Below are 19,036 nucleotides of genomic sequence, written 5' to 3' on the forward strand. Positions count from 1 at the left end.
CCCAATTATCACCAGACCCAACAAGGAGGTAATGTAATATAATATACTAACTCCCCAGTTTTAGCCGAGAGTAGATTAAAGACAGGTCACAGAGCAGGTTCAACTTTCAGGCACTTTAAATAAAGTACTATAGCAGCATTTAGTATCTTCAATAGTCAAATCCAAGTCAAAATCTGGAAATCCAGACTAAAATGAAAGGGGGGTGAAGTGGCTAGGTTGCATGAGATTAAGCCATAAGCCAGACATATTAAAAGCAGGTGGGATAGTGTCGTAGTAGTTTGTATTTTTTAATATATGCATATATAAGAGAAACAGGGACATAATATATGCATATATAAGAGAAACAGGGACAAGACACACTAAGAATTATAGGGGGATAAACCTGTTGAACATGCTGAGTAAAGTGTATGACTGAATTTGAGAGAAATGTATGGTGTGAATATCATGCAGAGCAGAGAAATTAAAAGACGATATGGGGTCACAAAGGGTTTAATTCAGGGGGCTGATGATATGAGGTGGTCTGAGCATGTCGAGAGGATGGAGAGAGATAGGATGATGAAGAGGGCATATAAATCTGAGGTGGAAAGTAGGAAGCAATGAATGGAATGAGGGAGCAAAGGAGGCTTTGAGTTTTAGGGACTTGGGCATCTAGCAGCCTTGTGCAAGCATGTTAGTTAGGATTAAATGGAGACATGCTACTGGAGTGTGAGCAAGGCAATATTAATTAAACAATTCAGTAAAACCAGTTAGCTGGACTTCAAGTCCTGAAGGCGGGAAGAGCAATGCCTACACTCTGGAGGGGGTGGAGATGTTGCAGTCAGAGAGTAATCTGAAATGTGATGTCAGCACACTTCTGGCAAGACAGTGATCGAATGAATAGTAATAAAAGTTTTCCTCTTTAGGTTACCCTGCCTTGGCAGATTGCTCTTGGGGAAAGAAAAAAAGAAAATACCAGAAGGTTTAAATTCACTTCAATAAGTTCTTTTTATCTCAAGTTTATAACGTACATGCCACAATGGGTAATCTTCGAGTATGCCAATAAAAATACAAATGCCGTACTTTCCCATTAACAAGTATATTTAATAATACAAGTACAGTAAAAAAGTGAGAACAAGAAAATAAATAGTAAACAATTACTCTTCAAGAGTTCATGCAACAATATGTCCAACTAACTTATTAACCAATATGTTGAGCTAACTTAGCAACAAATTTTCCAGATTCATAAAATTAAAGTTACAGAGAAGCCAAGATTAGTGTTATTCTTTGCAGGAAATAAAAAAAAAATAAAGAGAATCATTTGCTCAATTTTTAAGATTACTTTTCTATTTATATGGAAAAGAAGCATTGCTTTATAACAGTGAATGACATTACAGGATGTGAAAAGTCTTAGTGATAAAGTAATGCAGAACTGCTATACAATGTCCCTGTCATGAAAGATGAAATTAAGGAAATAAAATGCACTAACAGATTCCTTACAAAACCCAAAATTTCACCAATTATCTTATAAATGCAGACTTACTGCTTCAACAATGCTTGACAATATGCAGCTTACAAAGTCCTGCTTCCAAACGTGCATCGTACACACGATTCGAGACCTTCCAGCCTCGGAACATTATAAAAAAAACTTACTCTACACTAGTTGTAAATTCATACGGTGAAACAATCATTCATTGCAACTAACACTACTGCCTTTCTCACTTTATAGGGCTCTTTCTGCTACAGCAGAATGTAACCCTTTTGAACCTAACACCTTATTATGCCTAAATTACATTATTACCCACATTAGACACAACACCCATAAGTAAATTATCATACAATAGATCTCTAATAAAACAGCATAGGCGAGATATTGATTTGTATGGTGGGTTAATATTGCCCTTCTAATGAGAGGGGCAAGTTTTATGGCTCTAATACAGGAAGACATTACCAGGGTATCTCCTTCCTATTAAAAACTTATTTACAAAGTTAAAGAACCTACTTTCAAGTCACACGTATCAGATACATACAAGTTAAAGAGAAGCTAGCAAAAAATAAATTTATGCTAACATAAAACAGGCAATATGGAGCGCTACCCTAGATTACTATTCACATGAAGGCAATGTGACTGCAGCTGAGGCTGTCTTCCTGTACTAGATAAATTCTCAACAATCACAACTTTTCTCGCAAACCATTATAGATACCAGTTCCTCCCTTCAAGTATGCTGTATCGCCGAGTTTTACTCCACAAAGTACCCACTTAAAGCAAGAAAAGTGTGAAAGGCAACTGAATGGTTAGAAGGTATGTACACACAACAGTTGAGGAATGCCACACAGAATGAGCACCACAAGTTAACTCATGCTTGTCACTGAAGCTGCCACTTCTGGTTGCCGTGTAAGTCCCTTCTAACTTATATTGTTTGCTGTTATGTACGTGACTTGAGTTTGTGTCCTGGCTAACCCAAGACCACTGTACTTGTGTACAGCCTTGAATGATATGGATATATTGATTTAACACCTTCATACTAAACACAGCACTTCACAAGCACTATCAAACCGAAATGAGGTTTATATCCATTTTATCTGGCAATCGATTATTACACTTGTTTCCTGAACACTTTTATTCCTTCCAGAGCTTGAGATACTTCCTATGTACAAAGTTCACACTTCCAGGGGAAATATTCTCACAATTTTTCATTCTTTGTACCTCCAAAGGCACATAGTCCATATCAAAAGAACATGGTCACTTTATGAAAGATCTGAAAGTAAAAACAATAAATTAATAGGCTTTCAATTCCGAGTGAACATTTTGGAAAATAAGACAAATTTGCCTAAAAAATGTTTTACAAGTAAATTAAAATAATATTCTTAACCACAATGAGTAAACCAGGAAGAATAAGTTACAATCCTGTGACTGGAACAATCCACATTAACTAACAAATTTTAACTGAAAGCTAGACTACAATTTGGTCCATAAAGAAAGAGGGAGAAAGTCAGAAGTCAGAGCATTGTGAAGAAAGGACACAGCTAAGATTCATGCCAGGGCCATTTCCACAAAAAGATGTCTGTAAAATCTTTAAGAGGACAGAAAATTTTGCAAGAGAACCATCACAGATGCTAGATATAATCCCTAATACAACTATGGTATTGTTAGTGTCAGCAAGCCAAATATGTCTTTCGTTGAACAGCTTCACCAATGTATTAGAGGGTAAAATGTGCAGGAAATAAACACTCAAGCGTTGGCTGCAGTTGTAATAGTAAGAACCAGATTATATTTAAAATACAGGAGGGCCCTGATTATACAGTGGGTTAAGTTCCAGGCTATTGCTGTAAAGTGAATCATTTTTTATTATCAGGCATATAAATGCCTGATAATAAAAACACCTGTTAATTAAAAAATCAATAACTTTAAAACACTTGAAACTTTGGAAAGTTTCCAGGAAGAATCAAGAGACACATGGAAGTCATTGAGGATATAAACAACCTAAAAGATAATGATGCATGGACACACAGCCACCTGGGAACTCAGGCTGTGACAGTGAATCAGGAGTCATATAAACAAATTTTGGGGTATAATTTGAAATGGTTGCATCAGTGAAGGTCCATAAACCAGGGCCCTACTGTATATTAGTTTAACAAAGCAAGTTAAGGGTGTTAAGGCTTTATAAACTACAAATATAGTGAAGGCAAAACACAAATGTCTTAACTGCAAAAGTAAATTCAAGAAAAAAATTCTTTTAGCATAAGCAAGCCAAATTTAAGAAATTAGTAAAGACAAGATGAAAATGAACAGCAAAGAATTTAAATTTTTGAGTCAACAATCAACCCATTTCAAACTTTCACTACTGTTGACATGAATAAGGCTCCTTTCTGTGATGTTAGGCATCATAGTGCCATTCCATGAGGTGGTCTATATTCAAAATTATGTATCCCTCTTCAAGTTTTCACAGAAGCTACATTGCTGAACCTACCCTTATAACATCCCTAACATAACTCTTAGCCCCCACTTTTTCTGTAGATGCTAGTCCCTCCCAGTACCTAATTCTCTATCTTTGTAATACACATTTTCTGAAAACCTACCAATGATTTCAACCTAACTTCTAGCATTCACCACTTCTCTTTGACTCTCAACTTGATAATAGTAATCCAAGAAAGACTGAAAAGCTGTCCAGTTTCAAATTATAATTTATGGGTAGTTATGAAGCCCAACAGGCTAAATAATGAGCATGTTTCTGTAAAAAACTATAATGTCTTGGATACATTTAGCAATTACCATATTAAAACAATACTTACAGCTGGGAAGGGATGCTTGAGAGAGCCTCTGCTGTATCTGATCTGTAGTAAAACGTACAAAGCAATCATACTGCTCAGCAAGTTTGGATGCCAAAACTTTATCATATTCCTCTCGGATATTCACCTCACGTTCACGCAGTAGCTGCTCACAGATCAGATTCACCTGTAATAATGAGTGCACTTATCATCAAAGCCATTTTGTGGAGAAAACATGGGATGTGAATATTATGCTGACAATTCGGAGTCTAGAAATTTGAAGATAGTGAGGTGTTACCAAAATTATAAGTCTGAGGAAGGGTTACTGAGGTGGTTTGGGCATGTGTAGTAGAATAGGATGACCTAGAGGATGCATACAGCTGAGGTAGAAAACAGGAAGGAGGGGTAGGGGCCACTCCCAGGAAGACCTGGAGGGAGGGGGTAAAGGCTTTAAGTGCATGGGGCTTGCACATCCAGCAGAATGTGTGAGCATATTAGACTGAAACAAGTAGAGCTTAGTGATTTTTATAGTTTGATGTGCAGTTAGAGTGTGAGCAAGGTAACACATATGAAGGTATTCCGAGAACCAGTTAGGGGGAACAGAGTCTTAGAGGTGATACGTTCAATGCCTGCACTGATAGGTGGTGATAGATGGTGTGGATGGTAGATGGTGGCAGTGATAGGTAATGGCAGTGATAGGTGGTAGTAGTAGTGGTAGGTGGTAGTAGTAGTGGTAGGTGGTAGTAGTAGTGGTAGGTGGTAGTAATAGTGGTAGGTGGTAGTAATAGTGGTAGGTGGTAGTAGTAGTGGTAGGTGGTAGTAGTAGTGGTAGGTGGTAGTAGTAGTGGTAGGTGGTAGTAGTGGTAGGTGGTAGTAGTAGTGGTAGGTGGTAGTAGTAGTGGTAGTAGTAGTAGTAGTAGTAGTGGTAGTAGTAGTGGTAGGTGGTAGTAGTAGTGGTAGGTGGTAGTAGTAGTGGTAGGTGGTAGTAGTAGTGGTAGGTGGTAGTAGTAGTGGTAGGTGGTAGTAGTAGTGGTAGGTGGTAGTAGTAGTGGTAGGTGGTAGTAGTAGTGGTAGGTGGTAGTAGTGGTAGGTGGTAGTAGTAGTGGTAGGTGGTAGTAGTAGTGGTAGGTGGTAGTAGTAGTGGTAGGTGGTAGTAGTAGTGGTAGGTGGTAGTAGTAGTGGTAGGTGGTAGTAGTGGTAGGTGGTAGTAGTGGTAGGTGGTAGTAGTGGTAGGTGGTAGTAGTGGTAGGTGGTAGTAGTGGTAGGTGGTAGTAGTGGTAGGTGGTAGTAGTGGTAGGTGGTAGTAGTGGTAGGTGGTAGTAGTAGTGGTAGGTGGTAGTAGTAGTGGTAAGTGGTGGTGGTAGATGGTGGTATGGGCACCTAACAGAAGCTAGGCATTGTATCCCCAAACCCCAGAGCACCAGGCTTCTGATAAGTAATTTCATATCCTGCCACATGTACCAAACTTCGAAAGATATTTTAGAATGCATAACACTTTGCAAATGAGTGAAATTATTTACAAACATTACCTTAGTTCAGAACAGGATTCAAACCTGTGCATTCTGCATCAAAGTACACAGTACTCTTGCCAAGCTGCTCTGGAGAATGGGAATACAATACCTAGCTCTGGCTAGGTGCCTGTGGCTGTGACAAAAGAACTATGTACTTTGATGCAGAGTGAACAGGTCTGAATCCTGTGCTGGACTAAGAGATAATGTTTGTAAACAATTTCACTTGTTTGTAAAGTAATAAATAAATAAACACAAATGAGGTGCTCTCAAAAAAATTCCTGGACTGAAAAAAAAATATATATATATACAGTAGGGCCCCACTTATATGGCGGGTTAGGTTCCAGGCTGTCGCCGGAAAGCAGATATCGCCGGAAGGCAGAACGCCATTTTTTTCCATTTATAAATGCATGTAAATGCCAGACAACAAGTTTACATTAAATTATATTAAGTTAGTAATAGAACTAGGCATTAAAAACACAAAGTAAAATATATTCACAGTACATTCATTACTTATCTTAAAGTACTTGTAATCTTAATGCAGGGAGAGAGGCGAGTAGTACTTATTTGTAGGAAGTCAGGTGCAGGTAGCCCAGGTGCAGGTAGCCCAGGTGCAGGTAGCCCAGGTGCAAGTAGCCCAGGTGTAGGTAGCCCTGGTGCAGGTAGCCCAGGTGCAGGTAGCCCAGGTGCAAGTAGCCCAGGTGTAGGTAGCCCTGGCTCCCCGTCTCGTACTTAACCCTTAAACGGTCCAAACAGATCGACGTTCAAATCCGCAGTGCTCCAAAAGTAGATATACGTTTTTTTACATATTTAAAAAAAAAAATAGATAAAAGTTTTTTTTTACATATTTTTAAATGTAAAACAAGGAAGATCTACATTTTTCTACGTACTTTCAAATGTTGAAAAAACATATACTATATACATTTAGACCATTTAAGGGTTAACCCTTTGAGGGTTTCGGACGTACTAGTACGGCTTACGCACCAGGGTTTTTGACGTACTAGTACGCCTAAATTCTAGCGCCCTCAAATCTATTGGGAGAAAGCTGGTAGGCCTTCATATGAAAGAATGGGTCTATGTGGTCAGTGTGCAGTCTAAAAAAAATCCTGCAGCACACAGTGCATAATGAGAAAAAAAAAAACTGACCGTTTTTTTGGAATAAAACAGCGACTTTGCACTGTATTTTCGTATGGTATTTATTGTTGTATTCTAGTTTTCTTGGTCTGATTTTATAGAATGAAAGACATATTACAGAAATTGAGATGATTTTGACTGGTTTTACAATGAAAGGTACCTTGAAATTGAGCTCAAAATAGCAGAATTGTTCGATTTTTACCAAATTTCAAAAGTAAACAAATCGTGCCAAGCGTCCAATACGCGTCAACTGGCGAGTCTTATTCTTTCACAAGTGCGTCAATAATATTTATACCATTTTTTACACTAATGCAGTAGTCTGCATAACAGTAAATCTTATATTTTTTGTGAGAATAAAAATTCAAAGTGGAAAGCAAAAGAATATGAGGGGCCTTGAGACGTGACTAATGACCAGAGGATATGTCATTTTAGTGCCAGGAATGTCTTTCTTGTTTATTCTGGACCCTATTCAGAAATTGGCATCTTTTGAAATTTGTGTGAAATTGGCAAAATTGCTAAATTCTGACCACTGTACTGGATAGTTGAATTTCATAAATGGGTGGTTTCTTGCACCCATTCGATAGAAAAAATCGAGTTCTAGCAAAATATTCACGTTTTTTGTCGACTAGTACAGTGGAATTGGCCGAAAATGGGGTTCAAAGTGGGCAAAATCGCCGATGCATAAACATCGCCGAGACCGCTAACTTCGCGAGAGCATAATTCCATAAGTTTTCCATCAAATTTCAAACTTTTGGTGTCCTTATGATCGGGAAAAGATTCTCTATCTTTTCATAAGAGAAAATTATTTTTTTTTTTAAATTGGCCGACCCTGAGAACGAGTTTCAGAGAGGGCCTGTCGACCCTCAAAGGGTTAATAAAAGGTATTTAAAACATCCCAGAGAGGTAAAATACACATACAGTACACTCATTGGTTGGTTGGTTTGCGTGCAGCCAGCAGCAACAGCCTGGTTGATCAGGCTCTGATCCACCAGGTCGTCTGGTCACAGACCGGGCCGCGGGGGCGTTGACCCCCGAAACTCTCTCCAGGTAAACTCCAGGTAATAGGAAGAGAGGTGAGTAGTATTTATTTGTAGGAAGTCAGTGTAGGTAGCCGGTAGGTGTAGCCCACCTGGGCTACACCTACTGGCTACCCACACTGTGGCCCAGAGCCATATTATTAACATCAACATACCTTGTTCACTGAATTTAATCATTTCTAACAATTACCTTTAGATGCCATCATAAACGAAGGGAGAAGTAATGAATAATTTATGCCGAAAATTGTAAACAAAAGTGGAGTGTGGGAGTGGCTGGGCCAAACGCAGATTCATACACGTTTTCTCTGATGGCTGAGCAGAGAAAACGTAGTGTTGTTCCTCTGCCCGGCTACCAAACAGGTCCACAAGTAATATTATCAGAGCACATAAAATATGCAATAAATGCCAGACAACAAGTTTACACTAACTTATATTAAGTTAGCAATAGAAATAGGCATTAAAAACACAATAAAAGGTAAGATACACACAGAGTACACTTATTAGTTACCTTAAAATATTAATATTAATGTGTGAGAGGTGAGTGGCAGGGTGTTTATTGAATAAAATCAGAATGGCACACCATCATCCTTTAACTTGGCACTTAAAGCAAGAGGCTTACGACTCCTCTTTTTATCACAGCTAACCTTAGACGCCATCGTCAATGAGAGCCAACTAGTTCATGAAAGAGTAAACGAGAGAGAGAACGAGATACAGAGTTGAGACAATGTAAGAACACAAACTGAACAGGTAGTGGGCGATCACTTGGTCAGGTGAAATAAATGCGCATTAATGTGTGTCTACTTTTAGTTCATTCACATATGTTTGTAAGAGTTTGTAAAACATTTATCTCATATTTTTTATTATAATAATAATTACCTCACAATACAAATACTCTTACACTGTGTACAAGTTGTACAAGTTAGTACAGAATAAACAAACAGCAACACACAATTTTTAGAGTTAATAATTATTATTATATTATAAAAAGCACTAAACCCACAAAGGTCGTGAAATGCTATATATAAAAGCATACGAAAAGAATATTTTTCTACAGTTATCCCCCAGTTTGACCAGAGAAAATGTAATTCTTCCGACACTACCTACACAGCTGCTTTATAAACAAATCTCATATTTACGTCAATTTTTATTCTGTGAGTGTATGTATCATGTTTATATGCTATGTAACGGGTTTCATATATAATTTTGAGGAAAATATCATAGATGGATTAATGAAAATGCCTATACATATTAATGTAAAATAAGACATTTAGTGTGCCCAAGAGTGATTATTATTACGTAGTACGTATTGGCGTCATGAGTAGAGAGAGACTTAGCGATTTTAATGTGTACCTGCACACCAGCACAGTGTGTAAGTATATTTAGGTACAGGTACACGTAAGTATAATTATCAGAGTACATACAAAATATGCAGTAACTTTAAAACACTTGAAATTTTGGAAAGTTTCCTGACATAATAGATGTGGTCACGGAGAATGTAAACAAACCGGGTGGGGCGTGCCGTATTTGAAAGACCGCTTGCCATATAGAAAATTTTAGTCATAATTTGACATCGCCGTATTAGCGGAACGCCTTAAGACGAAACACTGTAAAGCGGGGCCCTACTGTAATATAATTTTTTTTTTTTCAACAAGTCGGCCGTCTCCCACCAAGGCACGTATGTATGTATGTATGTATGTATGTACGTATGTATGTATATGTATGTATGTATGTATGTATGTATATGTGTATATATATATATATATATATATTATATATATATATATATATATAAGAAAGCCTAGAGAACAAATGGATTTGTCAGTTAAAAATAGGAGAGGCGAGTTATTAAATGGAGAGTTAGAGGTATTGGGAAGATGGAGGGAATATTTTGAGGAATTGTTAAATGTTGATGAAGATAGGGAAGCTGTGATTTCGTGTATAGGACAAGGAGGAATAACATCTTGTAGGAGTGAGGAAGAGCCAGTTGTGAGTGTGGGGGAAGTTCGTGAGGTAGTAGGTAAAATGAAAGGGGGTAAGGCAGCCGGGATTGATGGGATAAAGATAGAAATGTTAAAAGCAGGTGGGGATATAGTTTTGGAGTGGTTGGTGCAATTATTTAATAAATGTATGGAAGAGGGTAAGGTACCTAGGGATTGCCAGAGAGCATGCATAGTTCCTTTGTATAAAGGCAAAGGGGATAAAAGAGAGTGCAAAAATTATAGTGGGATAAGTCTGCTGAGTATACCTGGTAAAGTGTATGGTAGAGTTATTATTGAAAGAATTAAGAGTAAGACTGAGAATAGGATAGCAGATGAACAAGGAGGCCTTAGGAAAGGTAGGGGGTGTGTAGACCAGGTGTTTACAGTGAAACATATAAGTGAACAGTATTTAGATAAGGCTAAAGAGGTCTTTGTGGCATTTATGGATTTGGAAAAGGCATATGACAGGGTGGATAGGGGGGCAATGTGGCAGATGTTGCAGGTGTATGGTGTAGGAGGTAGGTTACTGAAAGCAGTGAAGAGTTTTTACGAGGATAGTGAGGCTCAAGTTAGAGTATGTAGGAAAGAGGGAAATTATTTCCCAGTAAAAGTAGGCCTTAGACAAGGGTATGTGATGTCACCATGGTTGTTTAATATATTTATAGATGGGGTTGTAAGAGAAGTAAATGCGAGGGTCTTGGCAAGAGGCGTGGAGTTAACAGATAAAGAATCACACACAAAGTGGGAGTTGTCACAGCTGCTCTTTGCTTATGACACTGTGCTCTTGGGAGATTCTGAAGAGAAGTTGCAGAGATTGGTGGATGAATTTGGTAGGGTGTGCAAAAGAAGAAAATTAAAAGTGAATACAAGAAAGAGTAAGGTTATGAGGACAACAAAAATATTAGGTGATGAAAGATTGGATATCAGATTGGAGGCAGAGAGTATGGAGGAGGTGAATGTATTCAGATATTTGGGAGTGGACGTGTCAGCGGATGGGTCTATGAAGGATGAGGTGAATCATAGAATTGATGAGGGGAAAAGGGTGAGTGGTGCACTTAGGAGTCTGTGGAGACAAAGAACTTTGTCCTTGGAAGCAAAGAGGGGAATGTATGAGAGTATAGTTTTACCAACACTCTTATATGGGTGTGAAGCATGGGTTATGAATGTTGCAGCGAGGAGAAGGCTGGAGGCAGTGGAGATGTCATGTCTGAGGGCAATGTGTGGGGTGAATATAATGCAGAGAATTCGTAGTTTGGAAGTTAGGAGGAGGTGCGGGATTACCAAAACTGTTGTCCAGAGGGCTGAGGAAGGGTTGTTGAGGTGGTTCGGACATGTAGAGAGAATGGAGCGAAACAGAATGACTTCAAGAGTGTATCAGTCTGTAGTGGAAGGAAGGCGGGGTAGGGGTCGGCCTAGGAAAGGTTGGAGAGAGGGGGTAAAGGAGGTTTTGTGTGCGAGGGGCTTGGACTTCCATCAGGCATGCGTGAGCGTGTTTGATAGGAGTGAATGGAGACGAATGGTTTTTAATACTTGACGTGCTGTTGGAGTGTGAGCAAGGTAACATTTATGAGGGGGTTCAGGGAAACCGGCAGGCCGGACTTGAGTCCTGGAGATGGGAAGTACAGTGCCTGCACTCTGAGGGAGGGGTGTTAATGTTGCAGTTTAAAAACTGTGGTGTAAAACACCCTTCTGGCAAGACAGTGATGGAGTGAATGATGGTGAAAGTTTTTCTTTTTCGGGCCACCCTGCCTTGGTGGGAATCGGCCAGTGTGATAATAAATAAAAAATAAATAATTCAGGGAAACCGGTTATTTTCATATAGCCGGACTTGAGTCCTGGAAATGGGAAGTACAATGCCTGTACTCTAAAGGAGGGGTTTGGGATATTGGTAGCTTGGAGGGATATATTGTGTATTTTTATATGTATATACATGTGCTTCTAAACTGTTGTATTCTGAGCACCTCAGCAAAAACAGTGATTGTGTGCGAGTGAGGTGAAAGTGTTGAATGATGCTTAAAGTATTTTCTTTTTGGGGATTTTCTTTCTTTTTGGGTGACTCTGCCTCGGTGGGAGACGGCCGACTTGTTAAAAAAAAAAACATACTATACATTTACATACATTCTATACATTTTGTATATACCATACATACATACCTGTTTAAATGTAAACAGAGGTTTATCCTTCCCAAGAGAGGACTGATGATGGTGATGATGTTGGTGAAGAGATGACACTCCTGCAGTGGATGTTGGTGCAGGTGATGGTGAGGTAGGACAGACAGGGGAGGGCGGAGAGAGGGGGGAAGCTGGGGAATCGTAGCCTCCTTCGCACTCCATGCTACGCTCGCCACACTGTAATATCTTGCGGCGTTTCAGCCGGCGAATCTCCTCCCGAACATTTTGCGCAATTTGTTCTGTAATTATTTCATTTAGGTATTGTAATTCATGTGAACTCTTGTGTATTTTTTTAAATGCAAAAATTAATCTCCAAATGTGTTTAGACATGCCTAGTCTGAAAACACTGGTTTACCTTTAGAAAAGAGTATATACTGTATTAAATATATCTAAACTTTTGAATACTCCAGAGAGTTGCCAAAAGTGCACCTTTTTTTTTTTTTTTAAATTTGCCAAATTTCAAAAGGTTTAGTCAAAATTGCTGTCCCTTCCCTTAATACAGAGGAATCATGAATGAAAAAGCATGGTCAGAAATTAGGCACCCACCTGGGTCACAGGAATACTAAAACAATACTTCAGCGTAAAAAGAATGGTATGTGGAATGAAGTGGACAATAACAGAAGCAAATGGCACAAGAATTTAAGAGTAGATGTGCCTTGCTTCATGTCTTGTCAGTCGGTTCTGCACAATGCCTAGAGGTAGGATCAAGAGCAAGAGATAAATCCTCTCCCTTCAAACTCAAATAAGTAGTTAAGTACAGTGCCTACAGATCTCAGCCCTAGATGTAACATATTCATAAAATATAGCTACACTATTCTGTTTTATATAACAGTGTTTAGGGCTGATGAGATACAGGTGTGTCTTAATAAACATGGAGCACTGAAATTGTAAATACGTCAGTATCACCATCTACAATTACTGCTTGAGAGCTGGCTCTTACTCCCATGAATTGATGACCACTGCTGTCTAACAAAATTCATAGCAATACTCAAACACAGATGGTTGCATTCTTGTTAATTTTCAAATGGCCTACGATTCTCAGCTTGCATACAAGACTGGATACTACAACAAAATGCAAAACTATTCAGCATTACAACCCACAATGTAGTGACAGTCTTTCTCATTGCCTCTAAAGTGATATTTTACAAAGACAAATGCACTTACCTCACTGGAGAATTACTTATCTTAAACATCTCTTGAACTGCTACGCATCATTTTTAAATATTTTCATTCCGGGGTGATAACAGATATGCATTCACTATAGTATAGTTTATCAAAGCAAGTCAGTAAATTATGCTGCACACGCAGTCTTAGGGCAAACAATGTATTGCGCAGAGTTATGCTGATCTAGTTTTGTTTGCATCTATCAAAGATGTCATATCAAAAACTACTTAATTGTGAAATAAAGTGATGGGAACAGCCTAACTATTTGATCCCAGTCGTTATTATTACATTCAAATAAATATACTAAACCCATATATTCCTAAAACTTGAAGCAGAGGAAAATGTAAAAAAATATACGAGAGAATGTTAACATGAAGGTGTAAAAAAAAAAAAAGTTACCTGGAGTTAGAGTAGGTGTGACCTCTGCAAATGGCGACTGTGACTCAGTGTGACGTGCAGTGGCTGCAGCAGCACTCTGAGGAGAGACACACATAGGCACGCATCGTCGTCTCTTGTGTGGTCGAGGTGTGCAACTCCCATGGTGAAGAGGATCAAATTCTAGTGATCGCTTGAGTGTTACACATGCCATTGTTCAAAAAATACCCTGTATCAAAAGCAATAGAAATTTAGCTCATTATTTAAAAAACATCACAAGTACATATCCGTACCAGTAGTTATAAAACAAAATCCCTACAATTAAAGGGATGTATAAAAACCAGAGTTTTTAATAAATCTTGTATATTTATCCTAGCACAACAAAAAAAATTGCTTATTTTTTTTTCTAACATACAGGTCGTCTCCCGTTGCAGGGGAACCCCCCCCCCCCAAAAAAAAAAAAAACACTTTCACCATCAATCACTCCATCACTGTCTTGCCAGAGGGGTTCTGATACAGTACTACAATTCACAACTGCATATATACCCACCCTCCTTCAGTGCAGGCACTGTACTTCCCACCTGCAGGACTCAAGTCTGACTAACTGGTTTCCTTGAAACCCTTCAGAAATGTTACACTGCTCACACTTCAACAGCCTGTCAAGTGATAAAAACCACTTGTCTTCACTCACTCCTAACTAACAGGCTCTCACATGCTTGCTGGGAGGCTAAGCCTCTCACACACAAAAACCTCCTTTACCCCCTCCCTCCAACTCTATCTAGGATGACCCCAACCCTGCCTTCCCTCCACTACTGATGTATATGCTCTCCAAGTTATCCTATTTTGTTCCAGTCCTTCTAACTGTCCAAACCACCTAAACAACTCTTCAGCCCTCTGGAAAATACTTTTAGTAATCCTGCACTTCCTTCTAATCTCCATGCTACAGATTATCTGCATAATATTCACATCAATTCTCTGCACAATATTCACACCATGCATTGCCTTCAAGCATGACATCTCCACTGCCTCCAGCCTCCTCCTTGTTGCAAGATTCATAACCCATTCTTCACACCTATTATACCCACTACACTCTCATACATTTCCCTTTTTGCCTCCATGGCTAATGTTGTCTCCCCAGATGACTCACTGCACCACTCACTTTTTTCCCATCGTCAGTTTTATTGTTCACCTCATCTTTCATAGACCCATCTGCTGACAAGTCCACTCCCAAATATCTGAAACACATTCACTTCATCCATATTACCTCCCTCCAATCTGATATCCAATCTTTCACTGCCAAATTTTTTTGTTAACCTCAACACCTTGCTCTTTCCTATGTTCACTGTAAGTTTCCTTCTTTTACATACCCTTCCAAACTCATCCATCAACCTCTCCAACTTCTCTTCTGAATCTCCCAAAAGCACAACTGCAGCTAAGGTGTAGCCCTAAGAATTTTCCATTGCTTTTCTTTGTGAAAAATTATTTATTTTTGTTTAAATGCTTTTGGCTTTATTCCCAAACATGTCAAATGTCTTTTCAGTACAGCAGTCCCTCGAGTTATGATATTTATACTATCCTAATTTAAACCCCAAAATACATGGTTTTATGATAATTTGTTCCAAAACCCCGAAAGTGCAACTTTTACTGTACCCTGGACTTGCATGCTCACAGATAACTTGCAGGCACTGTATTTCCCTTCAATCTTCTTCACTCTAATCACAATAACAAGTCTTTTCATCTCTATGATAATTTCTCTGCCTTTTTATCACTGGGTAAGATTAGTCAGCCACTTTAATATATTATTTATAATTTCTTTCTGCTTGATAATAATAGAGATGGCTAATTGTATAAAGCCATACTCATGCATTAACCCTTCCATTCTCCATGCCGGTGTACGTACTATGGGTTTGACGTTACTGTCAGTGCCGTAGTACTATGCCATGAGCTCAGCTCACTCAGATAAGCTGTGAGTGGTAAATTTGAGGGAATGGATCTATGCAGTACATATGCACCATATAAAACAAATCCTGCAACATGCAGTGCATGAGAAAAAATGAAAGTATTTCTGGCTTAAAACGGAGACTTTGAGGTGTATTTTTCTACGGTTTTTATGGTTGTATTCTCAGTTTCTTGGTCTCATTTGATAGAACATAAGATACATTACAGAAATAGAGATGATTTTGATTGATTTCAGGTGTGAAAACATCTTGAAATTGAGCTCAAAGTAGCAGAAATGTTCGATTTTTACTAACATTCAAGAGTAAACAAATGACTTTACTCATCCAATATACTACGTCCAACTGGTGGATCTAATATATATTCATGGATGCATTGATATTATTTATATAATTATGTATTATAATACTGCATAACAGTAAATCTTCTATTTTTTTGTGTGAATAAAAAATCAAAATAGAATTCATGTGTAAAGCCTGGGAATATAAATAATGAACAGAGGAAATGTTATTTTAGTACCAGGAATGCATGCATTGTTTGTTCTGGACCCTATTTTGAAATTTGTGTGAAACTGGCCAAATTAACAATTTCTGATCACTTTAGTGGGTAGCTGAAAGTTGATTTGGGCAGTTTCTTGTGCTCAATCGATAAAATGGAAGACATACTAGCAAAATTGTTGTTGAAGAAATACCAGTAATAGTCTGCAATTGCTACTCAGCTAATTTTGGCCATTAATTATAGTTTGAAGTTCAAAATATTAGTATTTTGGTTACTATTATTCAGATGAAATCAGCTTACATTTTTACCATACATACCACCTAGGCACACCACAACAAAAGGATTTCTTGCACAAACTGCTATTCTGAGAGATACCAATTACAGCAAAAATAGCACTGTACATTAATTTTGGTTGCACAGGAAGTCTTGCTCAATCAGCACTTTGCACCAAATCATGTCATGCACCAGCTAAATTTAAACAGACGCAGCCAACTGATGGCAGAGACACGGTTAAGTTATATTAGGGTATTTTGGATAGGTTAGGTTACATTTTTATCATTTGCATGGTAAAACACTATCCTCATTGTAAAATTCACTTAATATTTTACAATTCAAGGTATAATTAATGAACAAAAATCGTCTGAGTTGCAGTTGTAAGCTATTACCTTATTCTGTTAAGCAAATGGTAAAAAATGTAACCAAAGTTAACTAAATCCACCAACCCTAATCTAACATAACTTAACTTAACCTCACCTCTACAACTGATCCTGTTATATCTTTGTTTACATTTGACGAGGTACGACAAGTGAACATTAAGTTTATTTAGGTAAAGGTACACACAAATACTGTTACACAGATTATCATACATAGTAACATACATGTAAATTACCTAGGATAACCTAAAAAAAAGTCAAGTGACTATTCTCTTGGGATCCTGCTGAACTACCAAATGTGACATTTTTGCTATTCCCCAAAATAACAATTTGCAAAAGAATACTAATTTATTCTGTATTGTAAGTAGCTTGTAGCACTGTACTATGTAAACTAATGCATAGTAGTCAGTACCTAAGTTCTGCCAAGGAGTAACATTCAAAAATAGCCACAAGTTGAAGGCTTGTAGTTAAAAATGTTAGAATCTTCAGCTCACATCTGAAGGACCCAAGGTTGAGCCCAGCGCGTGTGGAAACGTAGGGCACGTTTCCATACCCTCTGCTGCCCTCTTCACCTAGTAGTAAGTAGGTACCTGACTGTTAGTTGACTGTTATGTGTATCATCCTGATGAAGTGGATCAAAGGAACCCAATGAAAGTAAGCCAGATATAATAACCTTATTGGGTTCTCTTGGCTTACTAAACCAAGTTAATAATCTGAATAAAATGTTCCTCACTGAGCAATAAAGTAGCAAAGAATTTGATTAGTTTGGAGTTGAATATTTAGCTGGACGATTAATACGGTTACATAAAAATAATAATACGTAAAATAATGTTGTTTCTGGAGTGGTATTGTAGTGTATTATGATCAGTAAGTGAAGGAGATTTCCAGCCTGAGGGTGACGGGTGTTGCCCCTTCAATACCCTCTATTTGCCCTTTCAATGTCACCTGTAAAAAATTAAATAACTACTAGAAAGAGCGTCAAGGACTAGCGCATCCCGAGACTACTGGCAAGTCTTTTCTCCTGTTCCTGTTACGCTTAAAAGAATTCATTGAATATTAAAGTTATCAGCCTGAAACCCGTCCAGTCGGCCATTTACCGAGCTTTACTCTCGTTGGAGGAGACAAATTCCACCATTAACACACCACCGGTGATCTTTGACACACACAGACTTCACCTAAATTGAAAAATGACTTCGGTAATCCTACCTGAGCAGCGGAATTAGAAAAAAGATGAGAGAAGCCTGGACAACCTAGGATCCAATATGGCCGTCCCTAAACAATGGCAGATAGTTGCGCCTCTCCCGTGGTTCTTCTCTCTCACTTAAACTAATTAATATTCTGCTAGAAAACAATGTTGTCCTACTCAAAAAATAGATTTGATTGCGTCTATTTCAAAAAGAGGTAGTTTATGTCTCGTGGGACTAAGGGTATTTAGATAAAACACGTTGGGCGTAACCAGCCCAAAGAAAAAAAAGTTCGATTTTGAAGCTGTAATGGTGAAGGTTGATGCCGTGTGTGTTTTTTTAATTAAGAATAAAGCTAAAGCTGGCTCTTCTTTTTCATTTACATACATTAGTTAATTTATCAAGCTTCTCTGAATCTTATTATAACCGTTAGTATTCACCATTTCTTCTTAACCTTAGGATTCCAATTTCATTCAGTCATTTCGTGTATGTATTTTTTTTACTTCTAGTAAACACTGAGCTTTTCTAATGTCTAATTATCACATCTGTAAAACACACACACGTTATGAAAATACTTCGCAAAACATAACTATACAAATGTTTAAGTCGCAAATTTAATTAACACATTTCAGGACCCCAATGGGTTAATTAGATAATTTGCACTATGTAAATAAATTTATTTAGATACAGGTACACATAAATACAGTTACACAAATTATCATATATAGTAACATGCAAATTACCTAGGATGACCCAATAAAAAAGTCAGACAAAATGACTTATTTCAATTGGTGTCTTTGTATGATAATTATACTTATGTGTACCTATGCCTACAGAAACTTATTTACAGGAGGACCCAGAGAGTCCACCAATACAGGACGCTGGCACCATGTTATAATTTATTTTCGATAGGATAGTAGACCCTCGGAGCATGAGGCAAGTGTGTACTAATGTTTCTCAAGGAATTAGGCGACAAATCCATCAGGGAAACCAAGGACCCAAGAGTAACATGCTTTCTTTTTCAGTGACTCAGTGTTGCATCTGCTGTTTTACACCACCGCCACTGTTGCAGCTGCTGTTTTACACCACCGCCACTGTTGCAGCTGCTGTTTAACACCACCGCCACTGTTGC

The 19,036-nt window shown here is 38.1% G+C and overlaps 1 protein-coding gene across 2 annotated transcripts; it reads right to left on the bottom strand.

The window, feature by feature from the left end:
* Window positions 1-1,051: 1,051 nt before the first annotated feature.
* LOC128694320 (akirin-2) lies at window positions 1,052-18,034 on the bottom strand. 2 transcript variants are annotated; one of them, XM_053784413.2, is made up of 5 exons: window positions 17,927-18,034; window positions 13,638-13,842; window positions 12,057-12,313; window positions 4,270-4,432; window positions 1,052-2,735 (listed from the first exon to the last, which is right to left on the bottom strand). In XM_053784413.2, exons 2-5 carry the CDS (start codon window positions 13,825-13,827, stop codon window positions 2,725-2,727), a joined length of 621 nt encoding a protein of 206 aa, XP_053640388.1. In that variant the 5' UTR covers window positions 13,828-13,842; window positions 17,927-18,034; the 3' UTR covers window positions 1,052-2,724. The 2 variants fall into 2 exon arrangements, with proteins under 2 accessions (XP_053640388.1, XP_053640389.1); XM_053784414.2 differs by lacking the exon at window positions 17,927-18,034 and adding an exon at window positions 17,818-17,897 and having other exon boundaries at window positions 2,593-2,735.
* Window positions 18,035-19,036: the final 1,002 nt, after the last annotated feature.

Source organism: Cherax quadricarinatus, chromosome 43 (genome assembly GCF_038502225.1).
Source record: "Cherax quadricarinatus isolate ZL_2023a chromosome 43, ASM3850222v1, whole genome shotgun sequence".
Taxonomy (NCBI): Eukaryota; Metazoa; Arthropoda; class Malacostraca; order Decapoda; family Parastacidae; genus Cherax; species Cherax quadricarinatus.